Below are 24559 nucleotides of genomic sequence, written 5' to 3' on the forward strand. Positions count from 1 at the left end.
TTGAAAGTAAATTAGTTGAATAACTGTCTATATACAGGATAATGTTTAAGGACATTCTTACATTTTTGGGACTTGATTATAGAGATGATTCGCCAATAGCATTATAACTTTCTTGTTCTAGGAATCTGTATTCCAAAAATCAGATGAACCATAAGGATGACAATATCCATAAAAGGGAAGCTCTGAAGTGGTAGAACAAACAAACATTAACACTTGTAGAGTGTAAGAACTGAATTATCAGAATATAAATGTACAAAAGTCGACAAAACATTATAAGTAAATTTCTTGAAAAAATGCTTAAATACAGGATAATACTTACATTTTTAGAACTGATTATAGAAATAATTTGCTTATAACATAACACTTTGTTGCCATAGGAATCAGTATTCTAACAATAAGATCAATAGGATTAATACATCATATAAAAATTGTTGTTAAAAATATAAAAATAAACATGTCTAAAATGGAAGTACGGACATTCTAGTAACAATTATTGAGTTGCTACGCTTTCTAAATCCTACCAACTACTACAGGTATCACTATGCAAAGGTTGAAATCAAGAGGACAATTCTAACATGCCCAAATTAACGAAAAAGATATCCTTTCCAGACAGACACACCCTAATTATAGAAAGCTTTGCTTTAATATTTAGTGGTAAAAAAGTTGATAATGTTTCAAATGGGCGTACGGGCATTCTGGTAACATTTATAGAGTGGCTATGCTTTCAAAGTTATACCTAACTATTATAGGAATCATCAGCTAACTGTTCCGACGGATGGGCATACGTAAGGACAGACCCTAATTATAGAAAAGGTTTAAAAATCAGACATCTGTATTACATTGCAGGGAAAAAAAATTTCCGCTTTGTTGATATCATGTTTTCTAGCGCACTACAGACTGGCTGACCAAGTGGGTTGTATAGTAAACGCAGATATTATAATCTTCACCTAAACAATCATTTGTAAAACCAGCTGAAAAAAATTCATTTTTCTTAAGGAAATTAAGTTTAGTCTCCAATTTTTGTTTTCCCCTAAACATAGCTAACAGACAAACATTTCTAATCTTAGAGTAGCCACGCTAGTAAAGGCTAAACATCACAAAAACAAGTAAATCTTTCAAAAATGTTTTATATTTTAAATTAAAATGGATTGTGATTAATGGCATTTAGGAACAGTTTTGGCATTCTCCTCTTAGAAATATTTTTTTTCAATTTTGAAAATTTTTATACCCTCCCCCTTCCCCCCTGACAAAACAACTATTTTAGGTTAGGTTAGGTTTTAGAATAGGGAGCCGAGCGCTGCGATTAGGTAGGCAAGGGTGCCGAGCGCCGCGGCCAGAGTTCATAGTTCTGTCAAGGGGGGGAGAGGGGGGGGGGAATTTTCAAAATTAAATAAAATATTCCTAAGAGGATATTACCACAGCTTTTACATAAAGGGATAGTTGCATGAAGTGCATTTCAGAAAAACAATTTCAATTGATATTTTTAAAACTACATGTACAAAATTAAAATCTTTTTAAATATATGCCCTATAAATATAGCTTAAACCATTTAAAAAGAAAATATATGCAGTTCACTAATTTCATAAATAAATGCATTTCGTGCAACTAACCCTTTAAATATACAACAAGTAACATTTTGATATTACATAGTATATAGTAAATATAATTATAATTCAACAGTTTCACAAAATTTTTAGTGACCTTAAATTTTATAATTTCAATATATTTTGTTTGTAAAATTCATTATTTTCTAAATTAAAAAATTATTTAATAAAAAATCCTTAATTTTAAGTTACAAATGCATGGAAGAAATGAAAGAATTAATATTTAAATTTAAACTTGTTCTTACCTACTTACAAACTATGAACAATATTATTTTAACAAAATAGTTTTTACTGAGAGAGAAAAATTTACCCGAAGAAAAACAATTTAACTATTTGAAATTATCATTTTTAGCAAAATAGCGTAGACTACTGTACACTATTGTTTTAGATTATAACTAACGAAAAAGTTTGATTATAAAGAGTTTTTCATTGGATTAAATATCGCCCCCTGTATTTTTTTCTTACATGTCTAGATTCTTAAGAAAATACATTAGATAATGTTCTGAAAAAAGATGTGTTAAATGTAGTTTCACTAAGTATAACACGTTTTTTATGCCAAATTATTAATTATGACTTAATAGATTAAAAAATGAAGACTGAAAAACTGTAGTTTCAAGTTTTGATAAACAAAATTATATAAGGATAGATAAATAATCATTGATTACAACCTTGCATTTATAAATCTTGTAATAATTATAGTTTTCTGTATGACCCGTACACATATTAATAAGCTTTCAATTATAGCTTAATGACAAACCGAAATGACTGTTATGTTAACTAAAATTTTACAGATATAAAAAGTCTGTTTTTTATTGTGATGTAGGTTGCGATTAGAAACCAGTTTTCTGCAGGGCTGTTAGCATCTGAACAAAAAATGATATTTAATACAAAGATTTATAATAGATGAAATGACTTCAATTTTTAAAAGAGAACTTAAAGGTTCGCTTTGTCCTTCATTAACGGTTAGCACTTTTCATTAATTTTTTTTAGGTAGTTTTCGAAGTACATTCTTGCAACTTTTAATGGTGTATATGAATGAATAACCATGCATAAACTCTATTTCTTCCTAAGCAATTTTAAAAAAAGGTAATATCACCTACGAATACAAAAATTTCGTGACATCATTTCGTTGTCATGTCATGAAATGACAGACTGATGAATAAAACAATGAAACAATTCAAAATCATATTCATCCTATATCGTTACGGATTGAATGACGGACAGACAGAAGAAAATTTTAGAGTGGCTTCACTTAAAAAAGTAATTTGAGTAATTTCACTTATGATGATAGCAACGAATCTTAATAAACCTTAAAATAAAAGTTTATACCTGAAAATAATGGCAGGTTTGGTGGTTGTGTCTATGTGAGCGGCCGCCAGGCTGCTTTTAGGTACTACGCAATGCGCGCTAGGGCCGAGAACACGCGGACAAAGGCTAGCTGTCTTGGACTGCTGGTCTCCTAAAACAAAAAAAAATTTATTTTCACGACAAAAATATCTTAAAACATTTCTTTAAATAACAAAAAAATAATAAAGAGCTTTAAAATTATTTGTTGAAAAGTTTTTACACTTCAGGTTTGGAACCAACCAATCAAAATTAAATTAAAGTATTGAATGTTTTAAGCCAACGAATACAATAACTACAATAGCGTGGTTGTTATACTTTGGGTTCTAGTGATTTTAGTAAATATGATTTTTGACTTTCTGACTTTCATCTGACCGTATAAATGAAAATATTATATAACTAATGTTAACTCATCAATGTTTATGCACAAAATTACTCCTACTGCAGATTACAATTAGTGGTTGAAACTTGAAAATAAACCAACATATCAGAATCTATTAAGAGTCACCAAGTTGTCAAGCCAACAAGCCAAAAACATTTTCTTATAAAACTTTTGGGACTAGTGTAAAAAAAAACAATTTTCCTGGACCTCTAAGTACCTGTACTGGCCATTAATAGGTGGATTGAATGGCAGGTTATTGGAGACTGGAATGTGATTATCCTCAGGATGAGGAACTGGCCGGCTATCTTTAACCTGGACAGAAATTAATTATTTAAAGGGGGGGGAGGGGGCGAAAGTGACACTTTTTGAAACCAAAACTAAAAGTCAAAGGAACTCAACTAATTAAAGAGTTACAGATCTGACATTTTGCATGGCAGTTGCTTTATAGGGGTACAATATGGAACTGTGAAGAAACGGCGTCGCAACCGCCAAAAACCGCCGAGAAAAGGCAAAAAAATTAGGCGGGAAACGGCGGTTGCGCCGCCGTTTCTTCACAGTTCCATATTTTACCCCTATAAAGCAACTGCCATGCAAAATCTCAGACCTGTAACTCCTTTTTTAGTGGAGTTCCTTTGTTGACTTTTAGTTTTGGTTTCAAAAAGTGTCACTTTCGCCCCCCCCCCCTTTTAGTTTTAAAAATCTCAAGAAGGAAAATAAAAACAAACTAGGAAATGTATTTAAAGAACAGATAGAAATTTTTTGAGCCAAGCTACTTCCAGTAGCGACTTCAACGAATAAACAAAAAGGTAGCGTTTTAATATTTTTAATTAAAGCGTTTTCCATTCAACTTAACATTACAGGAATATGTATTCGTTATGAATGGCTGAAGTAAAAGATCTCAAAATTTCAAAGAATTTTAATTCCATTGGTCAATATAGGGCTTAAAGCTATTTTGAGGACTGAAAGGAAAATAAAACAGCCCAACCTATAAAGTATAGAAGTAACACCCAAATAACCTAATAGAACATAATCGCTCAAAGCCATATGAACAGAAATAGGTAAATAATAGCTATGATGAGATGATCACAGACTCAAGAAAAATCAATTTGTTTACCTTGACAACGTCGAGATAAAGATTTCTGTTCATTTCAGTAGCCAGGTTCATATTGAACATATCACTATCCTTCTCAATATCTTTAACCTAAAAACAACAATGTATAATAAAGATGATTGTAAAGTGTAATCCTAATAAAAGGTCTGCCATTTTCGGTATGAAAGTGCAAGAGTGTGTATGTGTTTATATTCTCTTTAGGTCCCTGAAGGGTTTTAAACTATTAATAAAAGGTCACGTCTACCCTCCCAAGATCAAATAAATCCTAAAAATCTCCAATCTAATTTTATTATCCCTAAAATTATGTGGCGAAGTCAATCTCACCTTCGGGAAGAAGTATTTGTTGTACATTTATGTTTTATTATCTCTGCTAAAAAATGAATGGGGAGACAACGACTAATTAAAAATAAAACAACTATAATGAGCTTATTTTCGCTGGATTTTAAACCTTTAGTTATATAAAAACAGATTGAATTTTATACAAATATTAAATAAGAAGAATGAAGGAAACTAAACATTACAGATAAACTCTTTATCACAACAATAAATATTCACCTTAATTTGATTCCATTGATTGCCATTCAGATTTTGAAAACTTGTATTAACAACATCATTCTTGTATGTACCTTAAGCAATATTTGATCATTAATAATTAACTAGGGTGACAACATCCTCCAGTGGCGAAGCACAAAACATTCGTGTGTGTACATTTATGAAAATAAAATACATGCATTCAATATTTTTTAAGTAATAAAAATTAAAAATGTCCTAATCAGTGAAGTTTCAACAAACTAATAAATTAAGTTATTAACTGTCTTCCCTGACATTTTTTTCTGTCCTAAAATAAGACGCTTTTAACTTAAAAATTATGCCCTATAATATTAACTAGGGTTGGGCCGGATATCCGGTGTGGCCGGATATCCGGTGTGGCCGGATATCCGGCCATTTTCAATATCCGGCCGGATACCGGATATTGAAACTATCCGGCCGGATATCCGGTTCTATAATTTTTAATACTTTACACCAAAAATCTCTGCTTTTAAAAATTTTAAATGGCTATAATTTTCTTATTATTGAAGCTAGAAGAACTTTTTTTCTGAACAAGTTTAACTTTATGTAAATTTGTATAAGATTTCTTAAGAAATTTTTTTTGCTACTGTAGTATTTAGTAATTTGGCCGGTTATCCGGTAATTTGGCCGGATAACCGGATATCCGGCCCAACCCTAATATTAACGTCCTAGAAATTGCTCTATACAAATAGATCTTGGGACCAAAACTAAGCTTACTTATGTCTAGCTTCATTCTCTTGGTGTTGATGATGTCCAGATCTGGCATGTTGATTGTCTTGTTGAACATGGAGGTCACCTCGTACGGTTCAGACTGACCTAAATTTAACGGAACGTGTTTAAGCTGGACTTTAACGAGTAGTAAAATATTACTAGATTTAAATCAGGAATAAGGTATATTAATATTAATCTAAGAAAATTTGGGTGGGAGGGTGGCAGTCAATAGAACAAAGATCAATTATCATATCCAAATTGTATACCTGCTTTTTACAATATAAAAAAATGTGTTTTAATTTAAATTTACGTACCTAAAGCCCTGTTGTAAACATCATTTACATCAACACCAGAATCAGCACTGGATTCGCTGGATTTCCGCAGAGATTTCGTTGGCATCAAAGGTCTAAACAATAACAATTTTTATTCAAAATTTTAACATTCGTTAATAATTAAGTCTAGTAATAGAAAACTAGTCTTTGTTAGAAATAATGAAATAATATTTTCTTTTCGCACAGGAAAAATAGCTTTAAACCAAGGTGTAAAAACTCACCTGAATCCAGATTGATGTTCTCCAACTCTTGTCTTCTCTGCAATGTGTTGCTCCTCTTCCTGGTGAATGAAGTTGCATCTGAACAATTAAAGTTTGTGAGATTTCAAACAAAATACATAATTTTAAATTTTTTAACTCTTTGAATAATGAATCCTTTGGATAAATTCTGTAAAAGTTAAGATTATGTTTGATGTAATAAAGGTAAATCCCTGTACTAATAATCAGGGATCTAAAGGGATAAGACAATGAATGATAAATTGATGTACATCCCCAATGACTACCGTTCTGTAGGTAACAATTATTGTTTCAAACATTTTGACATTAATCTTTATGAACAAACTACCTAATCAAAATTTAAGTAAATGTTACTCCAAAACTAACCAATAAGAAAACTTAATAAAAAATTTTTAGGAGACTAGTGTAAAAATTATAACAGTCCAATGACCCCCTCTTGACTTATTAAACTAATAGACAGGTTGCATAAACATGGAAAGTACCTTGTGCCATAAGCACACCATCCCTTGATCCAATATTTCTGGCACAGCTTTGTCTTGTACTTGTTGTGGCGGATCATATCATGCTGAAAGTAATTTACGTATTTTATACAGCTTTCTGCGGATACTAAAATAAAAAACTTAACTGTTTTAAACCGGATTTAAACTTCTTTTTTAGCCCTTTCGATATTGGATATTTAAAATTTTTATTTAATATCTTACCCTTAATTTTGCTTTGCCATGAGCGAACTGGCACTGATTTCCATAAATGCATTCACCCTTCTCTCTAAAGTTGCGACAAAACTCTGTCTTAAACCTTAAAGACAAAAAATATGTAAAAGTGAATAAAAATAATCTCGAAATACTACCTATGGAAGTAATACAAAGGGGGGGGGGGGCGGATGTGCCACTTTTTGAAACCAAAACTAAAAGTCAACAAAGGAACTCAACTAAAAAAAGAGTTACAGGTCTGAGATTTTGCATGGCAGTTGCTTTATAGGGGTACAATATGGAACTGTGAAGAAACGGCGGCGCAACCGCCAAAAACCGCCGTTTCCCGCCGAATTTTTCGGCGGTTGCGCCGCCGTTTCTTCACTGTTCCATATTGTAACCTTATAAAGCAACTGCCATGCAAAATCTCAGACCTGTAACTCTTTTTTTTATTTGAGTTCCTTTGACTTTTAGTTTTGGTTTCAAAATGTGGCACATCCGCCCCCCCCCCCCCCCCCTTTATAATGATTAATAAATTGTGTCTATACCTGGGATTTGGGGATATAATCTGGCCAGGCTTTCCATCCTGTGAGATCATTTGACTTCCCTAAATTAAAATAACAATTTTAGACCAGCTAAACGACGGATTTTAAAATACATAAGTTTCTTGTGGTGGCAAAGTAATAAATTAGGAATAAACAAAGATTTTATTGAAAGCTTCGTTAATTAAACTTACATCTTTAGATTCATTATCAACTCCACTGGCGTAACTAGCTGTATCCATATGCTGAACCTAAAAAGTAACATAAGTTAACTGAACGGAAACCCCAAAATAAATATTAGAATAGGTATTTAAGTGGCTAAATAAACCGCACACTTTTCATAGAACTATTACATATTTATTAATATAAAGGGGATATTTCCTTAACACTAGTTTACACTTAATTTACCTTATAAAAATAAAATATATAAACCTGTAATAATTTTTGTGCCAGTCTAGTAGCACTGTCATGGTCCCATGTGTCAGGATTACTGTCCCACAATGGAGTCTCTTCGTTTGTACCCCAAATTTCCTGGGAATCACCGAGAGTGGACCATTGAGATTCGCCTAAAATTCAAATTCGCAAGAAAATTTTAAAATTTGGTTGGGTTCATACAGGTACTGCAAGACCTGATCATATAAATACAACTTAGTTAATAATAATAAAATGCAACCTTATTTTATACGTCGCCCCTAGTTTCTAGAAGAAGGTAAGGGAAATAGCTTAAAACCACTCTAAGATATCCACTTAAATTACATCAAATTAGGACCAGCAATTAACAAGATCTTTAGCTTCAGACAAAAAAAAACTAACTACCTTAATTACAGGTTAGTCGTGCGTTAGTTGACAGGGAAACTACTTGAACATATTTCTATTACCATTCGGCAACTACTTGTTAAACTAGTGTCTATAACGTATGGGGGGGGGGGGGAGATTCTAATGGTAAAATGTTGTTTACTTGTCAGCAGCACGATGAGCCAAGCCCTCAAAATTTCTTTAAAAACCTTTAATCTATTAATAACGCTATGTGTAAAGCTTGATTTCATATGACTGATATTTAAAATTTAGGAAGTAAAAAATAACCTGTTTGTTGTTGTACTATAGGTAAACTAGAGGCATTTTCTGCGGGTGTTGTTGAAACAGGAGCTGTTGAAACTTGTGGAGTTGTTAGAGGCGTCTCTGATTCTGTGCTTACTACTGTTGTACCTTATCAAAATCATAATTTGAAATAAAATCTTTTAAGTTTTTTATTTAACACAAATAGAAACTTAAACTCATATCAGAAGTTCATTTTATGAAAAATAACAAAAAATTTGGCGCGAGAGAGGAATTTAAGCTTTAATGTTCTTATCATGGGGAGTAATACTATGAACAAAATGAAGTAGAATGTTATACATACCTGATTCTGTGCTCTGTTCAGTAACCTCCTGGCAGTGGCGGCAGTGGCTGCTGTTGCAGTTGCAGCTTCGTCAGTAACATCTCCAGGATCCCCATCAACTTGAGAACTGAACATACACTCTCCGTCCAGTTGGGAATTAAACATTGACATATATTCAGCAAGATCTATATGATGAAATTCGGTGTTGACATCGCCCTCTTGAGGTGTCACCATGCCCCCGTCAACCTGGCTGGCACCAACGGGTGCTGGCAGCATCACTAGTTACAGGGCCATCAACGGAACCTAGGAAAAAAAATATACATTTTAAAGGACATTCAAATGTAAACCTTATTTACTTACATTAATCTATAAATATCTTTCCTTAAAATATATGTTTCAACTTCCTTTGAATTTTTCTAAAAAGGTTAATTAAGAAGTCTCAATACCTGTAACACTAGCTGTAGGTTGGTTGCCAATACCAGCCGCCGACATAACGACCATCTGCTGGCCGCCTCCTGCGCTGCTGCCAACAACAACCTGTTGGCCGCCAGCGGTAACTAGCTGGCCGTGGTTTGATGTTGGTTGGCTGCTGACTGTGTTTACTAATTGAACTGTTTTACCTCCGTGAGTGGCACTGCCAGCTATGCTGGTCAAAACTGTTACGGGTTTTCCTCCTGAGAAAAAGATCAATGTGAAGTTGAACAAACAAGTAATGCATTGTATTTTATCTGTTACTAGCAATCTATTTATTTAAACTTACATCGGCTCTGATGGTCTGTTGGATACCGCCATCATTGCTGTTTGGTCGCATCGGCCTGGGCTGCTGGTGACCTGACCTCATGGATGTCATTACCATGTTGGCCATGGACACGACCACGTGTGGCGGTATGCCTGGCTGACCACCAGCCTAGATACAGAGTTAGTTAGACGCAGGGATCTGAAGGGATAAGACAAAAGTGCTTTGTTTCACAATATAGAATAATATATTTATATACAGGGCGTTTCAATATAAACTGCGTTTTCCAAATTTGGGAAACAACCATTAGGAGTACAAAAAAAATAATTATATGTCAATATTCTCTATAAAAATATGCATCGAAATTGTTACAGGTGTTTTTTAATATCTCTGAAAATAACGGCGCATTTTAAAGCATAAATATTTCAAAAGATGCGTATGAGGCTTTTTTCTGGTAGAATTTTGTGCCTTAAGGTTTGTTTTTAAAAATTTATTTACTTGAAAACAACATATTAACGAGGCCAATACAATTTTCTACCAATTACACTAAAAATTTCATTTAAAAGGGGGGAGGCGGATGTGCCACTTTTTGAAACCAAAACTAAAAGTCAACAAAGGAACTCAACTAAAAAAAAGAGTTACAGGTCTGAGATTTTGCATGGCAGTTGCTTTATAGGGGTACAATATGGAACTGTGAAGAAACGGCGGCGCAACCGCCGAAAACCGCCGTTTCCCGCCGAATTTTTTTTTTGCAATTTCTCGGCGGTTTTCGGCGGTTGCGCCGCCGTTTCTTCACTGTTTTATATTGTAACCCTATCAAAGCAACTGCCATGCAAAATCTCAGACCTGTAACTCTTTTTTTTTTTAGTTGAGTTCCTTTAACTTTTAGTTTTGGTTTCAAAAAGTGACACATCCGCCTCCCCTCTTTTTAAGAAATAACAAGAAAATGAAAAAACTAGGTACACTTACCCTCATTAGTTGAAACGAAGAGCCTGGCGGAAATGCAGAAGTTGACAAAGTAGCAGTTGCTATACCACCACTTCCCTGGATAAGCTGTCCACCGCTTGGCGTTAGGGTAATACCCTGCGGCCCATTGTTAGCTGTGAGAGTAATGCCTAGCTGCTGGGAGATCATTTGGTGAGTGGGGGGACCAGTTGACGAGGTGACCACAACATGTTGACCACCACTTGTCATCATAGCGTTAACATTGTTCATTTGGCTGTCATGGTGTAACAGGTTACTTTGTACTGAGGATGCTTGGCTGACAATCTGGCCGCCAAGTTCTGGTAAAGAAACAGGTATGCTTGAAATTTGAGATCCACCCTGAATAAATGCACCCGCCTGCATGCTGTATGCCAGGCCGGTGGTGTTTGTTGTCAACATTTGACTTCCATTGTCAGCGATAATTTGTATTGACTGGTTGCCAAGAAGTTGACCCGATTGTTGTTGCTGGTGACTTTGTTGCTGACCTGACGCAAGAAAACTACTATCATGTCCAATACTAATAATTTGGCCAGAATTTTGGGTTGACATTTGCATGGGCTGCTGTTGACTAAACTGCAGTTGACTGTTTGAGCTTGTAACAATTTGTTGGCTGTTCATACTATTATCCTGTTGAATCATATCATATGAGTTACTCTGTGAAAAAATTGGCAAGTTAGAATCATCTGATTGGCTTATAGTGTGGGAGGTGCTGAATCCCAGATCCATTTGGGAGCCCCCGCCTGAGCCTTGATCCATGCTAAATGAATCAAAGTCGTCAATGTCCAGTCCAGCATCCTTCATCAATGCACCTAAACAAAATAAAATATACCTAGTCCAGTAGATTTAGAGCAAACCTTAATTATTAAATAAGGAATTTTTTTACAACTTAATCATTTGATTTGTTCAAAAAATTCACTAGAAACAAAAATACATGTTTGTAAATAAACTTAAAAGACAAATCCTACCCCATCTTTTAGATTTGTTAAAGAACCACAAATTATCTAATATTTGAAGTTGAAGATATAAATAAGATAGAAGTCTTTTTTTTAAAATCCAGGTATCTAAAGGGATAATGACAATGGCCGATAAATTGATGTTCATCCCCAATGATTATTCACAACGTTACCCTTTCTTTAGATTAAAGTTAGTGGCTGAAACGTTTGAACACTCAACTTAGTTAACCAACCAATCAAAATTTACTTAAGTCCCCAAAGTTGTTTCGCCAATGAATAAGAAAACGTTATTATATAACTATGGGGACAAGTGTACTAAACAGCCTATTGTCCCCTCTCTCTCTGATTTTAATCCCAAAAATGTTGTAAAATTTAAAAAAAATATTACCTAAATCGAAAGTTTTCTGAGCAGCTGTGGTTGTTGGTGGTGGCTGTGACGTTATCACTTGCGGCGGCGGAACCTCCTCAATATCTTTTTGCTGGCCACCTTGTTGAACAATAAACTGGCCGGGTTGAGCTGCTATTGGCACTAAAGTAGGCGTTGTTTGTAAGGGAGCATTGGGTCGTATCAACAACATAGGGCCACCACCACCCTGCTGTTGAATTATCATGGGAGTGCCAGCTGTCCCACCTCCAGACTGAGCCACCATTTGTCCCATTATAATTGGAGTGCCTCCAGGCTGGACACTACTGAGCACACCATTGGAATTAATAATTATGGAATGCTGAGTTTGACCGGCAGATACATTTGTTACAGGCGCCTGGTTTTGTGTGGTAACCATCGAGTTTAAGGTACTGGTAAGTCTTGTCCTGTCCTTGGGGCTGATTCCGGACACACCAACCGTCTGAGAATTAACAGGTGACGTGCTTTGTGGAGGATGATATTTAGCTGCAGTGGTATTGGTAACTATTGCTTGCCCTACACCAGTATTAGGTTGTAGTTGAATTTGAAAAACCTGACCCCCACTATTAACTAAAGTGCCGCTAGAACTAAATTGCAGTGGTTGCATTCCAGAAATTACATTTCCAGGTACAAAAGAGGCGCCAGGTGGCAGGACAGTAGCTCCACCACCCGGCCCTGAAGGTGCAAGTATAACAGAGTTTTGGGGCAGGGATACAGACTGAGGGGATAACACAGAATGGGGAACACTTCCGCCACGTGGAGATTTTGGGGCACTCACGCTTCCAGGAGATTTTACAGAGTAGTGCTTGTTTAGAGGTGATGAAGGTGGTATACTACTGGCTGGGGATTGAGGTGGAAGCAAGTTGGCAGGAGATGGCTGGGGTGTCATGTTGCTGACTGGAGACGGCGGCGGCGGGAAGGCGGCTGGTGATTTCTTAGGAAGATACGTCACCGGTGAAGGAGGCTGGGCAGGAGACGGCGTGGCAAACTGGTGGGTAGCGGGGGACGGCGGCACACTTGCAGGAGATTGCATTTGGTGCGGGGATTGAGGCACAGGAGCTGGTGACGCATGCATGCTTGGGTGGGGAGAACAGCCAGGTTGACTGCTGCTGGATCTATGCAAGGAGGGGAGGCCCATGGGTTGGTTAAAGGGCGAATATAGGTTTGATATGATATGAGCTTATATGAAAGGTGCCATTTCATACTTTTAGAATATCTATGCCAAATTTAAAAATTCAAAAAAATCCTTAAGTAGATTTTGCAATTTTCTGTTTCAATTGAACATATGATAAATGAGATTGACGACAAACGGTTTATTTTAGCCCTTTACAAGACTTTTTTTTTGACTATTTTGCTTAAGTTTGATTGACTATTACAATGGCACGCACCTTAAAAGATAATTTAAATGTTTATTATTTTAGATTATATACTCTTTAATTCAATTTTTTAAAAGCGTAGAAATAATTTGCGTAAAAGTTTTGACTAGGGTAAATAATACGTCTTAAAGTTTATTTTCTGTACAAAGATCATTGGTTAATTCTGGAAAATATAAAAACCCTGATGTACGCAATTTTAACACACACACACACGAACCTTAAAAAAACAGGGATTTGAAATCATTCTTCCTCCAAGAAAATTTTATCAATTATTTTTTTTTACTTTTTACATTATTTGATGTTTTTTTAAACTTTTAAATATTTTACTTTATATAATTTGTATTAAGGTAGAAGATGGGTATATTTACCCCTGATTAATTAGTTTCCACGTTATTACGACTATCCTTTACGAAAGCTTTTTAATTCAACCTTGCTACGAAGCCTTGTGTGATGCTAGGGTAATTGGGTTCTTAGGGAACCACACTTATTACATAATATTATCTTGAGTTAGAAAGGTTTTAAGCTATAAACAGACTTATACAATTAGATATGTCAATATCCTTAAGTTATTTATAATCTATATAATGGCACCTTTGAAATAAGCTCATATTATATCAAACCTATATTCGCCCTTTAAGCATTGGGCCACCAGCGAGGGAAGGCTGCTGTACATAGGCACATGGCGGGGCGTCACATCAGCACTCTCAAAAATATCTTCATTTAGAACATCAAGGTCTGATGTATCATGCCCTCCCTGTCCCAGAACTCCAGTGTCCAAATCCTAGGTGAAAAATATGTGTTCTTGCAAAGTGAAGATTATTATCACAAACTATTTAAGCAAGACTAAACTACCTATATAAAGTTATTAAAGCAGTATTATTATTCTAAAATATGTATTTAACATCATAAATACTTTTATGTCCCTAAATAACCCATTTAAAATACTTTACTGGCAATTAGTTTCAAATCTTTAAATCTAAGAAGGAATTCAGACTTGTATATTTCAAAAGATTAATAATATATTATTATAAAGATAATTGTCATAAGTAATTTGAATTATATACGTCATTAATTGACCGCAAACGTTTTAATTATAATACTGGGGGGAGGCGGATGTGCAACTTTTTGAAACCAAAACTAAAAGTCAAAGGAACTCAACTAAAAAAAGAGTTACAGGTCTGAGATTTTGCATGGCAGTTGCTTTATAGGGTTACAATATGGAACAGTGAAGAAACGGCGGCGCAACCGCCGAAAACCGCCGAGAAATTGCAAAAAAAAATTGGCGGGAAACGGCGGTTTTCGGCGGTTGCGCCGCCGTTTCTTCACAGTTCCATATTGTACCCCTATAAAGCAACTGCCATGCAAAATCTCAGACCTGTAACTCTTTTTTTAGTTGAGTTCCTTTGATGACTTTTAGTTTTGGTTTCAAAAAGTGGCACATCCGCCTCCCCCCTTTTCTCACTGAAAACAAATATTCAGTTTTTCTTTTTGTATACTTAAAAAACATGACCTAAAAAATTGCTCATGTTCGTAAATTCCCACCCCTTATTAATTCCTATAATCCTTTAATTTGATTGACAGGTTAAGATATAACTTCATAATTTATCCATAATTTGTAATTAAATGCTTTAATAAAAAAAATCAAACTTCAATAACTTTTTTGTCTTTAGAGATTTTTTTGTCAAATAAGAAGGAGTTTTTTTTCTTTTTACTATAACCTACGTTATTAAAGAAGATTCTTTTACTGCAAATGCATCACAGTCAAGAAATGTGAAAAAATGACAAATTGCAGTTTCTTAAAAATGCTTTTGTGAGGAGCTAAAAAGCATTTCACCTTTAAAACTCATTAAGATACTTTTCTTATACCTTATTCTAAATTAATATTAAAATTTTAAGATTTTTTTATACATAATAGAAGAGTTATTTTAATTAGTATTATAATAAGTATAGATGTATATTGTATACAGATAACTACCTGCCCCCCTTTTCCAAGAACCTTTTTGTCTGCTAGCAAATTATTTTTTCTGTTACTTGGCTGTGTTAATATTCCCGACAATATAGGTTGATTTTTAAAGACCCAATTGAAGGTCGGCACATAACAGTTATCTAACCCCTTCCCCCTCTAGTGTTTTACTCTGTAGTTTTGATTTACATTTTCATATTGAGATTTTTTACCTGGTTAGGGGTAGAAGGTGGTTTTGGGGTGTTGGCTCCACTCATTATTCCGCCATCCGTGGGGGGTCCTCCCATTTCTGGGGGCGGGCTGGTAGCCATGCTATTACGGGGACTGTTCCTGTATTCATTTGTGATTTTCAAACATTTTTATTTCATGAGAAATTTTGTGTAAATCATACCTATCTATAATTAAAGAAACGTCGCTTAATTTTTATCTCAAAGTGCCTTGTTTAATGTTTACTTCAAATACTCCCATACTATTGTGTATGAAATAAATTGAAAGCAAGGGAAGGGGGCGAATAATTTTTTTCTAATTCTTTAGGGCACTGAATCTATTTGCCCCGCAGGGGTTAGCAATAGGTATTTTTAAAAAACAGAATTTGGTACATTTGAAGAAATCATAATTCACAGATTATTGTTGAATCATTAAATCAAATGTATGAAAACCCATTCCTGTCATGCTGATTAGGGGGAGGTCCAGTGGAATCTCTGGGACTGGTCGACGGCTGCTGGTCATGAGAACTGCTGCCAGACTGCCGTCCGCGGTCCTAGATAAAGGGTGTTTAAATAAAAACCAATCGCTTCACTTTTTTCAATATAAACCTTACAGTTTTGGTCCAAAACTAATAAAAAATAGTACAATTCATGCCCAAGCAATGACAATAATAAAACAATATTGAATTTTAAATCTACACACCCTTCCAGAGCACTAGAGCTCGAAACCTAGCCCTTGCAGAGAAATTTGCCCTACGCCGAAAGTGCATATTTTATAATAGAATTAAGACAAATTTGTCTCTTTAAAAAAAGAACAAACCGTCTTAAGTACTTGAAATCTTGTAGATAGACCCCATAATGGTTGGGGTTTTTGATGGGGCATGTAAAGACCTTTCTCTAGACACCTTAACAAGGTTTCTAACATAATCCTAGCTAATTTGGCATCAAAAAGAAAGACCTGACAAACATCAAGAACTAGATTTAAACAGAGCCGCCATGCCTCAATGTTGGATGTGTCTGACTTTTTTTATCCCAAATCGGCTAGGATTGAGGTAGAAACCTGTTTAAGGTGTCTAAAGAAAGGTTTTTACATGCCCCATCAAAAACTCTAAACATTATGGGGTCTATCTCCAAGATTTGAAGTACTTATGGTGGTTCAAATTGTGAGCGATTGGTTTTTTTTTAAACACCCTTTAGGTAATTAACATTAATGATATGGTGAAATGCAGCCAAAACAGTGATCCTCACTCAATCAGTTAGCATGTCACTGTTCATAAGTATTATTTTAAAATTATTAATATGTTTGAACATAAGTTAAGGCTATTATCTTGGAAGATTTTTAAAAAGTTTAAGGGGGGGGGGGGGGGGGGTTTAATGCAACCATCTCGTAATCAGTGATTAAATTGAACTGAAATTTTTCATGGGTAATCCTTGGTAGGTCTATTTTCCCTAAATCGAACAAAAAGTTGGAAAAGTAACGGCTGGCGGCTCAGCCATTTACCCGCGTTTTGCCTATTTTCAGGGCAAATTCATCATTAATTACGTAGGAATCAACTTTTAAAAACATATTTTTTTGTTTAATTCATGTAAAATGATAGCAATAGCCATTTTTTAAGTTTCTAGTACCAACAGCAACCGGCTAGAACTTAAATAAGATTTTTGAGCCAAAAAAAAGTAATATGTGTTCTTTTTGTTCGAATTAGGGAAAATAGACCTACCAAGGATTATTCATGCAAAATTTAAGATCAAAATTCGAATTCTAAGTGTTATTCAATCATTGATTACGAGATGGTTGCATTAACCCACCCCCCCCCCCCCCCCTCCTTTAATCCTAACATACCATGAAGAGTAAGTTTCCTTCTTCCTCTCTTCTTTTCAACTCCTTTAATTTGTTTGTCTATGAATTTTTACCCATAGTTCTAAGTTCTGAAATAAAATATTTTATGCTGATACTGTTGTTCCTGCCCAAATACACTTTACGACTTCCAACCATTTTTAAGATTTTTAAAGAAACCAAAAGTGTTCCCAATTTTCAGCCCATTAAGGGGAAAAGGGAAATGGGCATAAACCGGTTATAAAATATCTGAATCAATTAAGATATCATATGCCCAAGACCGCTAAAACGCTAAAACGGGACCATGGTCAGAAAAAAACACCCCAAAGGAAGTTCCGGGAATGCCTGATTTTAGCAAACCAAAGGGGGGGGGGGGTTAAATTTTGACATAATTTGGCTTAATGTGAATATTCTCATTACAAAATACCTTATTCTATCCTTCAACTTACTAAAAATATTACTTTAAGATAATAAGTATTTTAACATTGTGTAAAAAAATTTTAAATTCAGATTTTTTACCACTAGCACAACAAATTCACATTTTTTAAAAATTTTTTAATCCAACTCTTGTTTGGTCTTATTAAAGACTTATGTTTAAATTCAAGCCAGTCAGGTGCCTAACTCTGTACATCAGGCATGTAATGGGAATCCCCCTTCCCTTTCATCCTTTCAACCAGGAGGAAAAGTCATCCCCTCTCATGCGATGCTCCACCCTTTATTTTTGAATGAAATGTATTGCTCAAGTCTAACCGGCCAATAGAGGAAGAGGCTTCCACTTACCCCCTCCCCCGACCCTCTGCTTATTTGACCGGTTGTGTATAAAGAAATTCTATGGATTCTTGGATATCTTGAAACCGGTTTGTGACCATTTCCCTCTCCCCCTTTATGGCCCGAAAATGGGGAACACTTTTGCTTTCATGAAAAATCTTAAAAATGGTTTCAATAAGTGGGCTCATATTAACCCCTTAGCTGATGATAACGTGAACAGTCTTAAATAATTTATTTTAAAAATATTTTTTTATATTCATTTGGGGTTTATGGTTTTTAGTGTCGTTTTTTATGATTGTAATAAGTTTATTTGTATTCATGTGATATTAATGAAATTTTATTTAGAGACTACCAATTACTTTAACTAGCTATGTTTAAAATGTCATCGATCTACATTGAAAGGCCAACGAATTAACGACACTGAAAGACAATCAACGTTTTTTATTTAATAGTATAAAAAAAGACTTTTTTAAATGTAGTACCTACGGACAAAGTTTGCATAATTAAAGGGATTTAAACATAAAAATGGATCATGAAGCATAAAAGAACTGCGATTCTCATTTGTCTAAAGAATCTACACAAAAAATTTCAGACTCCTTTCTTTATTTTTAGTGGTTTATTTTTGCACGAAAAGTTAATGTAAATTTTGTTACAGGAAAAAAATAATTGATCCGAAATTTAAACCTACTAAATGAAAACTAGCATAAATCCTGCCCTGTGGGTCTGCCCCCAACCCCTTACCACTTACAAATAAATGAGGTCCATATTAGCAACCTAACTATACAACATGTTCTACCTTGTAAATATTTCAATGAATGAGGGATCTTTTTTTTTTTCAGTACAGCTTTGCAACCGATAAATATAATGGATATAGAATAACGTTTTTCACTTCGTTTTTAAGTTTTTAACTCTTGTATTTTTATTTTAATATCTGCGGACAGCTGTCTATAATACGATGTGATAAATAACTATTCCAGTATGGCTTCCAAACCAATTTATATCCGCTGGATAAGAACCTGTTCTAAGCCATACTGAAAAAGTCATGTATAGCATTGTATTACAGACATTTCCCACGATTACTAAAATAAAAATCCTAAAGAATAATGTCAGTTTTTTTTAGCACAGGCCTTAGGCAGGGAGGAAGGGAGGGGACAATGGGCAATTAATTCAATTTTATAGTTGTGACACTGTAAGGTTGAAAAACCAGATAATTCCAGATAAAACGAGTATTTCTGATAGTGCAACTTTTATTGGAATTTTTTTCATTTTTTAATTAATTTTAATTCAAAATGCACCATCCCCCAAACGCTACTTTACTAAAAGCCTCTGATTATCAAGATAAAGAACTTGGTAGCAATTCATTTACTAAAGAATATTAGTTTTAGAATTTAGCGTAGAAAAATAGCATAAAACCATCTTCAGATTTTAATGATGAAAACGGTCTAAAAGGATTTTAGAACCTTTATGCATCTTCCCTAAAATGTAGAACTTAATCGGATCGGTAACCAAATTCTTAAGCTATATATGAACAAAGCTTACTACTTTTTATTGGATATTAGCGCAGATTACTATATGTGTATCAGCATATTATAAATGGACGTACGGATTCTATGGTTTCTAAATCGTAATAAATAATAAACAAGAATCAGTTAAAACAATTGTATTAAAAATTATTAAAATAACAACAAATTCTACTTAAATAATACATATATAAATATAAAACAATTGAATTAAAAATGATTTATGGGTATAGTCCCATTCATGGCAACGCCCCTTAAGTGGCGATTCGTCGTATTTTCAAAATTGCTTGGGGCTAGAAATAGGAGAAAAGCTACTGTGAAAATACAAAGAAACTCCCCTTAAGGGGTGTTGTCACGAAAGGGGCTACCCTGATTTAATTACAACAAAATAATAAATAAAAATAAAATCCATTAGATTAACTTTTTAAAATCTAAAAAATTTGTCAGTTTAAAATTTAAAGTGCTTGTATACGACGTACCTACACAGTTATATACACTAGGTATAAACAAATTAACTTGATTAAAAATGTTTATGAATAAAAAAGGTTGCAGAATAGAATGTCTCAAGGATATTTTTAGTTTTGTATTTAGATTTATGGTTCTAATTCTTAATTATATTTGGTCTAGTTACAAAAAATTTACTTTTTATTGATAAAGTCTTAATAAAACATATTTTGGAAAGTATCAGATAAAACAAATGGATATAATAAAATAAACTTATAAATGGCCCCCTTTTAAATAAAATTAAACAAGGATGACAACATCCATAAAAGCGAAGCTCTGAAATGGAAGGACAAACGAACATTAACACTTGTAGATTGTCAGAACTGAATTAGCAGAATATTAATGCATCAGTACAAACAATATTGTAAGTAAATTTGTTGCAAAACTGCATAAATAGATAATACTGTTTAAGGACATACTTAAATTTTTAGGACTTGTTTATAGACATGAAACATTTTTATGTTAATTCATTGATATATTATAAAGAATTAATTTTTAATTAGTTTTGATTGATAAAATCAAAACATGTAACTTTACTGTATACTAGCATACAATATTTATGACGCAAGACACTCTAAAAGCTGAGTATTTTACCCACAAAGGAAAGAAACATCATGATTCAGTAAAATTTATTGAATCCATAGTAAAAAATAAACTTTAAAATCCTAATAAAAATCGACGTGGGCAATTGTTCTTATTTTTGGCTTTGCAGTATGATTCTACAGGTGTCACAGTATGTTTTTTATATACCTTTCAAAAATAGTTTAAAAACAGTTTAATTTTCCATTTTAATATCCGTGGACAGCTTTCTATAATACAATGCAATAAATAACTATTCCAGTATGACTTCCAAACCAATTTATATCCGCTGAATAAGAACCGGTTCTAAGCCATACTGAAAAATCATGTTTAGCTTCATATTACAGTCAAATTTCCACATTTTCCCACAATTACTAAAATAAAAATCATAAATAATATGTCAGTTTTTATATCACAGGCCTTTATCACAAAACTGGTTTTAATCTTATAATTTTCCATTTTAGTATCCGCAAACAGCTGTCTATAATACAATGCAATAAATAACTAGTCCAGTATGGCTTCAAACTGATTTATATCCGATGGATTAGAACTGGCTCTAAGCAATACTGAAAAATCATGTTTATCTTCGTATTACAGTCAAATTTCCACAATTATTAAAATAAAAATCATAAAATTAATGTTAATTTTTTACCACAGGCCTTAGGCACATCAGGGCCCACAAAAATGGTTTTATTTGTATATTTTTTCATTATAAATAACTGTGGAAAGCTGTCTATAATACAATGCGATAAATATATATTCCAGTATAGCTTCAAACCGATTTATATAAGATGGATTAGAACTGGCTCTAAGCAATACTGAAAAATCATGTTTAGCTTTGTTTTACAGTCAAATTTCCAATTATTAAAATAGAAATCATAAAATAATGTTTAATTTTTTAGCATTGGTCTCAGGCACCTCAGGGCAAACAAAACTGGTTTCATTTGTATATTTTTAGTAGCGAAGCTACTCTATAATTCACTTTGTCCGTCCGTCAGTCCGTCAGTCAGTCCGTCAGTCCGTAACGCTATGGGGGAAACGGGATTTACTCAGCTCCTATAAAAGATAGAATGCTGAAATTTTTTGACAACATTCCCATTATTAAGGAGCACAATTGACCATAAAACATCATTTGCGGTCGGACCGATTTTTAGCAGGTTTTAGGCTATTTTTATATTTTTCACATTTTTCTCCATATCTTCAGTGTTTATGGTCCGATTTTCAAAATTTTTTCAGTTACAATATCAAAATTAAATTTCCTGTCGTTTAAAGAAACAATCATGAAGGCCAGACTGCCTTTTAGCAGGTTTTAGGCTATTTTTATATTTTTCACATTTTTCTCCATATCTTCAGTGTATGGTCCGATTTTCAAAATTTTTTCAGTTATAGATATCAAAATTAAATCAATGATAGTTTTAGTTTATAGTATTTTTCAAAACATACTCAAAATCGTAAACGATGGGTGATTTCGTAGAGAAATGTTACTGTTTTCAATATTTTCAAAATACTAAAATAACCCTAAAAATATACAAATTCCCCGATATATTCAAACGACCGGAAATTGAGACTTCACACCTCTGCTAACATTTTCATACGGAGAGAAGGGGTCAACTTATGCTAGATTTGGGATGTATTTGTAAAATACTACATATGTTCACATATCTTTACGGTCAAACATTGTCAGAAAATCATAAAAATTCCGGAAAATATTAACATACGAATAAGGTTTACGACCTCACTAGAATTTTATGACTTGAATAATAGAGGTTTGGTGAATAGTTTTTTTTTATAGCATCACGCAATCTCGTAGCCAGATTATCAAGATAGTTAATCTTAGTTCTTATTGCTAATTTCGCTTGTTTTTTTATTTCCATTTTGGCAGCATTTCATGCTTAATAAACCAACCAATCACAATTAAAGAAAAAAAGTCTCCAAAGTTGTTATTGCTAATTTATCTTTTGACTTTTCCAGTTACTTTATGTTCTGTTGTGTTTGTCAGTTCAAATAAAGAAATAGGATTTTTACCATTAAGAAGACATTTTCTTACATATTTTTTGTGAATTAATGTTTTATTAAACCTTAATCTAATTATCTATCCATTAGTTTGTCCATATATCTATCTATTAGTTTGTCCGTATATCTATCTATTAGTTTGTCCGTATATCTATCTATTAGTTTGTCCGTATATCTATCTATTAGATTGTCTGTATATCTATCTATTAGATTGTCTGTATATCTATCTATTAGTTTGTCCGTATATCTATCTATTAGTTTGTCCGTATATCTATCTTTTAGTTTGTCCGTATATCTATCTATTAGTTTGTCTGTATATCTATCTATTAGTTTGTCCGTATATCTATCTTGTAGTTCGTCTGTATATCTATCTATTAGTTTGTCCGTATGTATTATTTTTTAAAAATGTTATGTAACCCCCCCCCCCCCCCCCCAATCATATTTCTTAAAATATCTTATACGTGAGTCACACACAAAGTAGAGAAACAGGTGCACATATATTGTTAATGAATTCTGGCGTGGGGGGGGGGGGGGTTACAATGATGCATCAGATTCAGAAGTAGCTAATATACCAACCAAAGGTTTTTTTATAATATCTATATGTGATACTTAATTTTTCAAAATATTGCTTGACTTTGATGTATCAATGATCAGAAATAGCTATTTATTTATCTAATATACCAAACAAAATTTTTTTTTATAATAATTAATATAATATCTATATCAGTTACTTAAGTTCTCAAATTTAAAATATAGCTTGAATTTTCTAAAGAATAATTCTTACAACATTTCTGTACGAACACCTTGGCTGACCGTAATATCATGTTACCAGTTACTTACCACCACCCCCCCCCCCATATTCCGAGGGTTAATCCCCATAAATCATACATTTAAATAAATACAGGAGACTTTATAATAATAATACTCGAGTCCCCTCCCTCCTCTTTACTACTTACTAGTTTTATGATAACGTTCATATTTTTTGAGGACTTTTATTGAATTTTGATTGGTTGGTTTATTAACTACAAGTGGCTTTGCCCCAATCCCCTAGGTGTCCCACCCCTCAAGAAAATAGTTATAAACCTTCCCGGGAACTATGAGAAGCTACCCTGTTAAGGAGAACCCGATCGGTTCAGCGGTTAGCGAGATCCTTCGTTACAAACAAACAGACATCGTTCTACGTTGCATGGATAGTGTCCAAACGTTCACCCCTAATCGTAATCTATAGAAGGGGTAATTTTGTTTACCATCATTGAGTATGTACATCAATCAATCTCCCATTGTCTTATCCCTTTAGATTTCTGCGATAATTAAATTTGGGTATGGTCCCATATGGATAGCTTTTTTGTTAATTGGGGCATGTGAGAATTGTCCTATCGATTTCAAATATTAGATGGGGATTCCTGTAATAGTTAGGTACGATTTAGAAAGCGCAGCAACTCTGTAATCATTACCAGAACGTCCGTACGTTCATTTTAAACATGTTGATTTTTTTACTTTTTTAACAACAAATTTTTATGTGATCTAATTATCCGATTGATTTGGTTTTTGTATATTGATTCCTGGGACAATAGTAAAATAAAGTACAATATAATAAGCGAAGTAACTATAATGAAGTCCTAAAAACGTAAGTATGTCTATAAACATTATCCTGTATCAAGCATTTTTTCAACAAATTTATACATATATTTTCTGATTATCCAGTTTTGACCATATACAAGTGTTAATGTCCGTTTGTCCTACCATTTTAGTGCTTTGCTTTTATGAATATTGTCATTCTTGTTATATTAGATTTTGATAGGTTACATTAGCTAGGTTAAG

At 33.6% G+C, this 24559-nt stretch overlaps 2 protein-coding genes and 1 long non-coding RNA gene across 9 annotated transcripts; all 3 read right to left on the reverse strand.

Moving 5' to 3' along the window:
- Positions 1–1111: 1111 nt before the first annotated feature.
- Positions 1112–13118, reverse strand: LOC145318780 (uncharacterized). Of its 7 annotated transcripts, XM_080160334.1 has the most exons (17): positions 11961–13118; positions 10605–11428; positions 9660–9806; positions 7716–7772; positions 7528–7586; positions 6992–7085; positions 6773–6855; positions 6276–6353; positions 6037–6128; positions 5729–5827; positions 4997–5067; positions 4445–4531; positions 3538–3642; positions 2934–3063; positions 1850–2467; positions 1611–1701; positions 1112–1421 (listed from the first exon to the last, which is right to left on the reverse strand). In XM_080160334.1, exons 1-14 carry the CDS (start codon positions 13111–13113, stop codon positions 2998–3000), a joined length of 3015 nt encoding a protein of 1004 aa, XP_080016460.1. In that variant the 5' UTR covers positions 13114–13118; the 3' UTR covers positions 1112–1421; positions 1611–1701; positions 1850–2467; positions 2934–2997. The 7 variants fall into 7 exon arrangements, with proteins under 7 accessions (XP_080016460.1, XP_080016457.1, XP_080016456.1 ...); XM_080160331.1 differs by having other exon boundaries at positions 1112–1701; XM_080160330.1 differs by having other exon boundaries at positions 1112–1750.
- Positions 7954–9144, reverse strand: LOC145318781 (uncharacterized). Its single transcript, XR_013879514.1, has 3 exons — positions 8921–9144; positions 8605–8727; positions 7954–8087 (listed from the first exon to the last, which is right to left on the reverse strand). It is a non-coding gene; the product is annotated as an uncharacterized LOC145318781 (long non-coding RNA).
- An 837-nt stretch (positions 13119–13955) lies between the features above and the next one.
- LOC145319935 (uncharacterized) lies at positions 13956–17432 on the reverse strand. Its single transcript, XM_080162337.1, has 4 exons — positions 17361–17432; positions 15977–16074; positions 15527–15641; positions 13956–14132 (listed from the first exon to the last, which is right to left on the reverse strand). The coding sequence occupies exons 1-4, from the start codon at positions 17361–17363 to the stop codon at positions 13956–13958; spliced, it is 393 nt and encodes a 130-aa protein (XP_080018463.1). The 5' UTR covers positions 17364–17432.
- Positions 17433–24559: the final 7127 nt, after the last annotated feature.

This window comes from Acartia tonsa, chromosome 5, assembly GCF_053477335.1.
Source record: "Acartia tonsa isolate MP-2025a chromosome 5, ASM5347733v1, whole genome shotgun sequence".
In the NCBI taxonomy this organism is placed as follows: domain Eukaryota; kingdom Metazoa; phylum Arthropoda; class Copepoda; order Calanoida; family Acartiidae; genus Acartia; species Acartia tonsa.

Bases quoted from the DNA above. Each gene is read 5' to 3' on its own strand.
- LOC145318780 (XM_080160334.1), bottom strand. From the start codon at position 13,113: ATGGGCCTCCCCTCCTTGCATAGATCCAGCAGCAGTCAACCTGGCTGT. The intron at 6,129-6,275 runs GTGAGTTTTTAC...GTTATTGTTTAG, and splicing joins GAACATCAATCTGGATTCAG to ACCTTTGATGCCAACGAAAT. The intron at 5,068-5,728 runs GTAAGCTTAGTT...ATATTGCTTAAG, and splicing joins GAGAATGAAGCTAGACATAA to GTACATACAAGAATGATGTT.
- LOC145319935 (XM_080162337.1), bottom strand. The intron at 15,642-15,976 runs TGGGTTTTCATA...TGAATACAGGAA, and splicing joins CCTAATCAGCATGACAGGAA to CAGTCCCCGTAATAGCATGG. The intron at 14,133-15,526 runs GTAAAAAATCTC...TTTTTCACCTAG, and splicing joins CACCTTCTACCCCTAACCAG to GATTTGGACACTGGAGTTCT.